Source organism: Octopus sinensis, linkage group LG15, assembly GCF_006345805.1.
Source record: "Octopus sinensis linkage group LG15, ASM634580v1, whole genome shotgun sequence".
In the NCBI taxonomy this organism is placed as follows: Eukaryota; Metazoa; Mollusca; class Cephalopoda; order Octopoda; family Octopodidae; genus Octopus; species Octopus sinensis.
This window is the reverse complement of record NC_043011.1, coordinates 8,022,541-8,033,632: the sequence shown is the minus strand read 5'-3', so window position 1 is coordinate 8,033,632 and position 11,092 is coordinate 8,022,541. Positions and strand designations below refer to the sequence as shown.

The 11,092-nt window shown below is 36.6% G+C and overlaps 1 protein-coding gene across 2 annotated transcripts in view; it reads left to right on the top strand.

Annotated features, from left to right (window-relative positions):
* Window positions 1-4,878: 4,878 nt before the first annotated feature.
* The window catches only part of LOC115219946, a 38,286-nt gene continuing 32,072 nt past the window's right edge, over window positions 4,879-11,092 (top strand). The window contains exons 1-3 of one of the 2 annotated variants that reach the window (XM_029790248.2): window positions 4,879-5,037; window positions 7,238-7,422; window positions 7,962-8,153. In XM_029790248.2, the coding sequence (XP_029646108.1) occupies window positions 4,977-5,037; window positions 7,238-7,422; window positions 7,962-8,153 (438 nt within the window). In that variant the 5' untranslated portion in view covers window positions 4,879-4,976. The remainder of the gene's footprint in view (window positions 5,038-7,237; window positions 7,423-7,961; window positions 8,154-11,092) is intronic. The other variant, XM_036509435.1, reaches the window with a different exon arrangement.

Below are 11,092 nucleotides of genomic sequence, written 5' to 3'. Positions count from 1 at the left end.
GTCTTTACGTTCTGAGTTCAAATTCCGCGAGGTCGACTTTGCCTTTCATCCTTTCGGAGTCGATAATTTAAGTACCAGTTCGTACTGGGTCGATCTAATCGACTGGCCCCACCTCCCTCAAAACTTCAGACCTTGTGGCTAGAGTGGAAAAGAATAATTAAGGTTTCTAGCAAGCAGTACCGGTTTGATCAATTTGACTGCTAATTCAGTATGCAGGTACTGCTTGCTAGAACCCTTAATTATTAATATATATATATCAAAATAAGCAACAATGATATCCAAGGTAGAGTTGTCCCTTGGATATCCTTGTTGCTTATTTTGATCACCCCATTTTGAATTATATGGATAATACCATACATAATTCTGGTACCTTTAACTTTAGTACCATATTCAACTGAATCTAAATTTTGCTGAACGTATATGTGTGTGTGTGTGTGTGTATGAATACTCTTTTACTCTTTTACTTGTTTCAGTCATTTGACTGCGGCCATGCTGCAGCACCGCCTTTAATCGAGCAAATCGACCCCGGGACTTATTCTTTGTAAGCCCAGTACTTATTCTATCGGTCTGTTTTGCCGAACCGCTAAGTGACGGGGACGTAAACACACCAGCATCGGTTGTCAAGCAATGCTAAGGGGACAAACACACATACACAAACACACACACATACACACATATATATATATATATACATATATACGACAGGCTTCTTTCAGTTTCCGTCTACCAATCCACTCACGGGGCTATAGCAGAAGACACTTGCCCAAGATGCCACGCAGTGGGACTGAACGCGGAACCATGTGGCTGGTTAGCAAGCTATTTATCACACAGCCACTCCTGTTTGTTTTTTAGTAGGAAAATTGTAAAAACTGTGTAGGTGGGTATGTGATTGTGTATACATATGTGCGTATGTGTGTGTTCGTGCATATGCGCGTGTGAGTGTGTGTGAACGTGTGCGGGTGGGTAGGTGGGTGGGTTTACGAGAACATGTGTATGTCCACGTGAATACCTCTGTCAGAGAACTCTTAGGCCTTCACAACTTGCATCTGTTTGCTCACATTAGTTACAAATAACAAGAAAAAGAAAGCATGTAATAAAACAAAACAACCTGATTCTTAATAAGTCGAGCGATCGATTTTGTAACTAGAACGGGAAATAGTAAAAGTACAAGCAATACTTTTAAAGTGGACAGCAATGTGATGTGCATGTGTGTGTGAGTGTGTGTATATACTCACACGCACGTATATATATGCTTTTATGTACGCATGTATGCATGTGCAAATCTACTTATGTATGTATATATATATATATATATATATATATATATATCTTGGGTTGTCCGGAATGTTCGTGCCGATTTATAGTAGCTTATCTTTCGACTTATTTTAGAACATGGTTGTGTCCATAAAATAGGATTTGACTACACCTCCACTTAGAGCACAGTTTAAGCTATCTTTTCGTGGAAGAAGGTTTATGTTCCTATAACCTGTGTTAATTCTCTAACCCTTTAAAATAGAAGATAAGAAAGTTCATTTTCGGCACTTGATGTTTTTTTTTTCCGTAAAGGGAAAAATGCCTCACAAGCAAAGAAATATGCGCAGTTTACGGTGATGTTTCTTTATTCGAAAGAACTGTACGGAATTGGTTCGCAGGGTTCCGAGCTGGAGATTGTAGCCTTATTGATAAAGAGCGATCAGGCAGAGCATCCACTACAGATGATGACCAAATCAAGTCATTAATTGAGAACAACCCACGTTGCACAACTCGAGAATTGGCAGAAAGCCTCAACCCAACAAAATCCGTCGTTCATGGGCACCTGGTAAAGCTTGGTTACACAAATCGCTACGATGTTTGGGTACCACAAGAGTTGAGTGAGAAGAACCTTTTGGATCGCATTTCTATCTGTGATTCGCTTTATAAACGGAATGAAAACACACCTTTTTTAGAGCAAATTGTGACTGGTGATGAGAAATGGATTATCTAGAGAAATGTTCAGAGAAAGCGATCCTGGAGTAAGTGACCTGAGCCACCCCAAAAGCGGGTCTTCACCCTAAAAAAGTCTTACTAAAAGAATTCTGTACTATGAGCTCCCCCAAGTAACCAGACAATTAATTCTGAGAAATACTGCACACAACTGGCCGAGTTAAAAGCAGCAATTCAAGAGAAACGTCCAGAATTGGCCAACAGGAAGAGTGTTGTTTTCAAGACCGCACGTTTCTTTGGGAACCTGACAAAAATTGCTGCAGCTCGGCTGGGATGTGTTACCCCACCCTCCATATTCACCAGATATTGCTCCTTCAGATTTCCTCTTATTCGGGCCTCTGCAGAATAGTCTTAATGGTAAAAATTTCAATTCCTTAAATGACGTAAAAAGATACCTTGATGAATTCTTTGCCATGATACCACCTCAGTTCTGGGAAGAGGGTATTTTCAATTTAAAGGAAAGATGAAGACGCATTGTGCAACAAAATGGTTCATATTTGTTTGATAAAAAATGTAATGCAAGTATTTATTGACCTTTTTCTTGCCTTTAAAAATCGGCACGAACCTTCCGGACAACGCAATATATATATATTCTAATTTAACGTTAGTTCTTATGCGCGCTTAGTGATTTAATAATGCCTCAGCTTTGAATGATTAAAACGTGTTATGTCCAGCACTTATATGTTTGAACATTCGTGCATGCATGCATACATACATACCTACATACATAGAGATCGATCGATGCGTGCAAACACACACACACACACACACACACACACACAACACACACAGACACACACAGACACACACACACACACACACACACACACACACACACAACACACACACAAACAGATTTAACTATTTCCCGGTGGAATGAAAGAAACGGTGATTTTCGAAACTTATTGCATTCTCATCAGGGGTGTCTGTAATTTTTTTGACCAATCACAGAGAAATAAGCAGACAATATGTTTATATACTCAATAAATCTAGTAACTCCAGAAAACTATAAGGATTGATTTGCATACGATATGAGTTTAACGCTTTAATATCAGGGGCCAATCAATGAAGATCTTAGATCACACAATATCACGCTACAGGTAAAGCTTAATACAAACAGGGAAATCTTAACTATTTCTCTGTAGACTGAAAATAATCAAAACAAGAAGCGCCTAAGATATATATATATATATATATATATATATATATATATATATATTATATATATATATATATATATATATATATATATATATATATATATATATATATATATACACATACATATATATACACACATATATATATATATATATACATATATATATATACATACATACATATATGTATATATACATATATATATGTATATATATAATATATATATATAATATATATGTATATATATATATACATATATATACATACATATGTATACATATATATATACATATATATATATGTATATATATGCATGTATATATATATATGTGTGTATATGTGTGTATATATATATATATATATATATATATATTTATATGTATATATATATATATATATATATATATATATATATATAAAAGTGCACGTAGTGGCCTCTAAATCACTTGATATTTATTCTAACACTGTGAATTCCATCTGATGCAGTTTAACTCCGCATGAGATGCATTCAGGAAATAGAGTGGAGACTTGCAAATGTGGTGGAACTTCCAGTACAAGTTTGCGAGGCTTTTACGTCCTACTTTATATCAGTTAAGACCACACAGTACCAGCGTGCGTCTAAAATACCATTCCAGTCGACCTTTCGTATAAACAGAACGTTCCCAAGAATGTATTTGGATACAGGAAAATGTTCGATCGTCTTGCTCAGTCAGGGCATAAATGGTCCCTACTCTGAAGGTCCCACTTACATTCTCGTGTTTGCGCAGTGAACAAACGAGCTGCTAGCTGGATCCAGAAAAATCGTCTTTGTTTCCAAGTACAGAGTTTTGCAAAACAGCGCTAACACTTCGCTCCATTTGGGCCGACGAAAGGACAAATACCTCATAATCGCTGGAAAAGTGTGATTGCTAGTATAACAGTAGCAATCGTTTTTCTGATGGTTATCTAACATCTATATCTAGTGATGTAGTGTCATTAAGGAAAGAAACTTTACTTCTAATTCGACCGATGCCATGTGCATCCTTGTAACCTGCCCTTAGTATGGTCTTATTGGTATAAAATGCAGAATGTATAAACGGCCATCTAGGACGATCTGACAATCCGATTTTTGAGATTCTCCAAACGTTCCTACAATATTACATGGGTTGACCTTTTTTTTTTAAAGCCCACATTGCCGGGTAACCTCTTCAAGAAATCTCTCCTCGACTCTGATTTATTCCTCAATAGACGTCTGCCTTGTGCAACGCAGATGCATACCAGCAGCAAAATTATTTCACCAACTGCCTAAAAAATATCGAGTAAGAATTGACATAAGCCGACTGATCACAAAAACCAAATTGGTTTCTATGAGCACTTGCTCAATTTTCTACCGTTTTATATGATTCCTTTTAATTTTATTTCTTGCTTGTCTTTATATACTCCATCTGTTCCAGGTACAACGTGGCTGAAGAATTTGCATCTATATTGTTGTGGACGTCTGACAATCGTTCTGTTTTTGTTTTTGTAGTCGTATGAATTGAGACTTCGTTGTCGAAAGTCAAAGCAAATACAGTAAAGAAAGCTTCTCAGAGCTTTCTACGGCAAAACGGTTGCCACAAACAAAAGATATCGACAATTTGAAAGCACCTATAGAATAAAATCTTTAATTCCGAAATTATACGTAGTTCAACCAGTTCTTATCTGTTCAAAAGCATCATTTCTTATAACAGAACAAAAGTACAAAAACACACGGCCTTGGCGAAAATACATGAATTGATTAAATGGTGTCTGAGGAGTATTAAAAGGAGCCACCAACAGACGGTTTCAGATCAGTTTTCCTCTTCGAAGCCAGGATGAATCAACTTCTGCTTATATTTTGCTTCACGTTTTCGGTTGTAATTACACAAAAACCAGGTATGTCTTTATATATACATATTTAGATAAATATATATATACATACATACATACACACACATACATACACATACATACACACATACATACATACATACATACATACATACATACATACATACATACATACATACATACATACATGCATACATACATGCATACATACATGCATACATACATACATACATACATACATACATACATACATACATACATACATACATACATACGTCTCTATATATACTCTGTATACGAAGCCTTTAATATACTTGACAGAAGGCGGCGAGGTGGTAGAAACGTTAGCGTGTTGGGCGAAATACTTGGCGGTATTTCGTCTGTCTTTACGTTCTGAGTTCAAATTCTTCCGAGGTCGACTTTGCCTTTCATACTTTCGAGGTCGAAAAATTAAGTACCAGTTGCGTACTTTGGTCGATCTAATCGACTGGCCCCTCCCACAAAAATGTTGGGCCTTGTGCCTAGAGCAGAAAAGAATATACTTCGCAATATGTTCTAGTTGCAAAGCGAAATACGGTTTCCTTGCTCTCAATGAATATGTGTATACCAGTTGCCAGGAATGTATGTCATACGTAAACTCAGTGGTGGTAGGTATCTAAGCAATGCATTCGCGGATAGTTAATGGGTTTGATGTGGCACTGATGAAGGAGCAAGGACTCCTGAAATATGTATATACACTCATTACTTATTTGTCTATTTCCGACTGCATTATTTATATTAGACGTGTTCATATAGGAAACCTCGTAATTTTTACTGTTGACTCTAAATTCTATTTAAAAATTTGTAGAGATAACTCTAAAAGTCTAACCAATGATATTCACTGCCAATTCTGTTGTTGTTTTTGAATTCTTTCTTAGTTATTGCCTGTATGTATGTATGTGTGTGTGTGGATGTGTGTGCGTGTGCATTTTTGTGTGTGTATACATAGATACAACATCCCGCCTTTTCCTCTTCATAGAACTACATTCCCAGTCAGCCACCAACCCTTTTCCCTCTGTCTTGCTTCTTCCCTCACGTCAACTACCCTTCTTGCTTTCTCTTTACCGACGGGGGACTCTGATATCCGAAACATCAAATTCTGTTTGATAATATATATATATATATTATATATATATATATACATATATGTATATATATGTATTTATATATGTATGCATTTATGTGCATATATATATATATATATACAAATGTAAGTATATACATATTTATATATGTATATATATATATATATATATATGTATGTATGCGTATATATATATATATATATATATATATATGTGTGTGTGTGTGTGTGTGCGTGTTAATATTCAGCAAAAGTCAAGTCTGCGAGCTGGCAGAAACGTTAGCACGCCGGGCAAAATGCTTAGCAGTATTTCGTTTGCCGTTACGTTCTGAGTTCAAATTCCGCCGAGGTCGACTTTGCTTTTTATTCTTTCGAGGTCGATAAATTAAGTACCAGTTACGCACTGGAGTCGATATAATCGACTGGACCCACTACCTAGCAGAAGTAACAGAGTGACTCAAGGTCCGAGAGTTTCGTTCATACATATTTCTCATATTTTGACTTCTATTTTTCCTATTTGTATCAACATGTCTGTATGTGTGAGTGAATGAGTGAGTGAGTAAGTGAGTGTGTGTGTGTGTGTGTGTGTGTGTGTGTGTGTGTGTGTGTGTGTGTGTGTGTGTGTGTGTAAAAACTTCTGTATCGTCTACAAGTAATTCAGGGTCATAAGCGTTTCGTCCCTTAGATTGTACGCCTGAGTTGGGCAGCGAGGACTGAAACAGTTTTCACCTACGGAAGCGGTTCACTTGCAATCTTTTATCAACCACAGCTATCCTGCGTTAGTTTCAGCTGCTCTGCCTTCTTCCTTAATGACTTCCTTCAGTTGTCTGAATTCCAGACCTATCTTCTGCAGCAATTAGCGCACGGATCTTGATGGAAATCCGTGGCACCAAACTTCAATGCGGAATGAGGTCACATGTCAGCCTTTGATAAGGGCTTCGTTTACTGAGTCCTACTATTTCCAATATTTTGGCCTGGTAGGAAATATCGGGCCTGTCCTCCCAGGACACGATCAATTCGAACACGATGATTGTTTTTGCATTTCTGTGGAGCATACACACATCATCGCCTTTTACACTTTCTCTCTCTTTATCTTATATAATTTCTCTCAAACACTAACAGAACACACTATAAATGATGATGAAGCAGTGGACAAAATTCTTCACTTGAACACCCCGGGTCAGGTCATTGAAAGACTTACAGAAAAAACGGAACTTGGCGACAAATTTGACATCAGGTTTGAACTGGCGGCCACGTTCGGGACACTCCAATTCGAATCTTTGAAGACGATCGATGACAATTTAAAAGTAAGTTCAACTGTCATATTAACATTGTATGTCTACATTCGTTTGCACCTCGCTCCGGTTTTCATTGATATCTATTAGTTAACCGGCAGAGACCTCAGTCAGGAGTAGTTTCCGAATGTTCGGTAGTAAGGAATGGAGTGCAGGATTCAAGTAATTTAACTAACTTTGATACGGACCTAAGTCAACTTGTTACGGAAAGATTGTAAATCTAAATTGAAATGTGTCGAATGCTGTTTTCTTTCATTTCTTTACTTTTGAAGTGGAGTAATTATTCTGATTGTTATGAATGAAATTCGTTCCAGCGAAATATCCTGGAATAATTCAATGGCATCGAACAGGTTCAACAAACATCGTCGTAGATAAGCAACGATCTGTCTTTCATCACACTCACACACACACACACATTCTCTCTCTCACACACATACAAATGCAAACATCCACACACACACTTGCACACACAATCAAATGCTTGCGTATTGTGTATATGTATAACTGTATATCTATGTTTATCTAGTTATCTATGTATTTCGGTTGCACAGATAATGGTTGCTGGTGCTATAAGTGAAATGGATAAGCTGAATAAAACAAGTTGGGAAGGTCTTTTGGATTCTTTGGACAGAATACCATATTTGGAAATGGTTGGTGAAAGAAGAAACTTTTCTGAAAGCGTAATGTCGAAAACAACAACCACAATACTGGATTTTTCTAGCGGTGCAATCGACCATAAGCTGGTAAATAAAAATGTTACATTTCTTAAATATTAATATTTTTACTATATGTACATCCATTTCATTTCACTTGCAGCATTTCTGTGTCAGTGAACAGGTCACAAGGAGCATGAAGAAAAGTTTGACACCAAGGGTCCACATGAGATGTTGATGGGGTCCACGTAACAAAATAGTAAATTGAACATCCACGGCAGTATTGTAAGGGCCCCTGCAGATAAATGTTGTTTTTAATGTATGTGTTGGTGTGTATTGCAAGAAACGGTTGGGTTCTTTTGTCTAACATTTCACACAGTTCAACTTACATAAGTTAATGAGTGAAAAACAAAAGAAGAATTTTGAAAGAAATTTCTATAAAACTAGTTTTTAAGCATCGAATGGCTATGGAGGGGTCCACCAGAATAAAACAATAACAAATGGGGTTAATAGATTTAAAAAATGGTTGAGAACCCCTGTGTTAGATGAAGGCCGTCTCGCATTCAACTTAATTGTTGTGATTTACTTTTGTCCTTGCATATATACGACCATGACTTTTCAGACCAGTACGCATCCATTGTCAAATCCGAAATCCCCATTTTGGCGGGAATAAACGGGTTTGTACTGACATAGGGATTACTGGAAGCATACAAATGCTTTTCTACACCATTATGTCAATCGCAGTTACAGTGAATCACGATTAAAGGAAATAGCAGATGAAATAGTTAGGATTAGCAAGAAAGTCAAAACTTGACTCACATAATTTTAGGAAAAAACAGTACAATATCTAACAGAATTCCTTTAGTGATTAACTGGCACCGAAATTTCGTTGGCATTTCAAAAGTGTTGCATGAAAATTACCAACATTTGGCGGAAAAATACTCTCGTTTCAAACAGATGTTTCTTCAGCCGGACATTTTTGGGCTTTAGACGGAATGAAAATATATGAGAATTATTGACCTCTACTTCTGACTCAAAGAAAAATATCATTGGAGTATCTGCACGCTATTCCTTGAAAAGCAACCGCAAGAGTGATAAGCCCGGTTCATTGTGTAACAACATAAGTCAAGTGAATTCCATCAAGAATCATAACAGAAATGTTGTGATTTACGCAGAATGTGGCACATGTAAAGATTCCTATTTGTTGTACGCAGTAGAATGCACAAACCACGACTTGATTTATGCTGGTTGCACAACAGAACAATTAGACAAATGATTCAATGGGGCACAGATATGACGACACGCACAATAACAGTGGTTCGACAGAATTTGCTGGACATTTTGCTTTGAACGGCTGCAATTTTGAAAATGCATTTTGTCAGAAAATATTCTGAATCAGATACACTTTCATTACTCAAAATGCATGAGGAGAAATATATTTTCGGGTTATTAACATCACGTCTTGGAGGAAATAATAAACGGACAGGAGAATTACATCAAATTTACACAAAACTGCTTGATTAAACATTCTTCTTGTCCCTTTTCTTTTTTCTTTCCATTCTCTCTTTTTTCCTTTCGTTTTCTTTTCGCCAGTTGTAAAATTGAAAGTTGAAGACTGATATCATTCCATTAAGGTGTGGACGCTGGTTGTTCTCGTTAATACTTTATATTTGAATTTGTATAATCTGGAATTTTTATCACTTTTTATTTTGAACTCGACAAATACAGGCTTTCTGTCGAAATATCGTTCAACCAATAAGCTATCTACTGCAATCGCATCGCGCTCTTCGCCTTATCTATTATTATTGTTGTTGTTATTATTATTATTATTATTATTATTATTATTAGTTGTTTCCTTCTTTCTTCAAATTTTCTTCCATTTCTCGCCGAGTGTTTTCCGTACACCTTGGGCAGAGAAGCTCATTGTATGCATTCCCAAATTACAGACGCAAATTCACAGGTAAAATGTGTATTTTAAAAAATTAATTAATAAATTCATGAATGGATGTTGTTTTCACACCGATAATGCTCTTCTCAGTACATAAGTCATTCCAGTTAACACGAATTTTTGCACTTCCTGTAGGGATGGTAAGCCTGGAATCATTTTCAAATAGTTTCAGTACCTTCTTTTATCATCCCTAGAGATCCTACAATCACTGGTACTGTAGTCGTGTTGAGATGCCACATTTTTTCAATTTCTGTTAGCAAGTCTTTATATTTACTGATCTTGTCAAATTCTTTCGCCGCTATATTGTGATCGCAAGGAATACTCGTGTCAGTTAATAAACACATCTTTTTTGTCTGATCTTTTATAATAATATCCGGTTTATTAGCTTTTATAGTTTTGTCGGTATGTACGGTGAACTCCCAGGGAATCGACACATTTTCCCCTCAGTCACAGCTTCAGGATGGTGTTTATACCATTTGTCAGCGGTTTTGATTTTATAATACCGACATATTGTCCAATGTAAATTCTGGCCGACTCTGTCATGTCTTGCTTTATATTCTGCAGGTGCTAAGACTCTACACCCTGAGATTAGGTGGTCTATTGTTTCAATCTCATCGTTACAGAATCGGCATTTTGGGTCAGCTCCATTTTTCATTACATTGGCTTGGTAGTTCCGGCTTAATTAACTTTGGAATTGAGCAGCTAATATGAAACCTTCACTCTCTGCTTTTAGCCCTTATTATTATTATTATCATTATTATTATTATTATTATTATTATTATTATTGAGTGAGAGAGCAGTTCATGCCATCAAAGTGACACTGGGGTAAAATATACGAAGCTCAATATACCCATCATGACTACCCGTCTGATAAAGGTACACCAGGCACATGCATCACAACCATATGTGCGCGACATGGTGATCTCATATCAAGATAAACAGCACATGACCTTGCAGGTGGGGCCCAGTTAGAATTTTCTTCAGGTTGAGTAGCCCATCCTGCTCAAAAGGTCCTTGAATAAGGGTTGCTTTAGGATGTTGAACGAAACACCTATGTTTCCAGAGGTGAACCATTCAAACT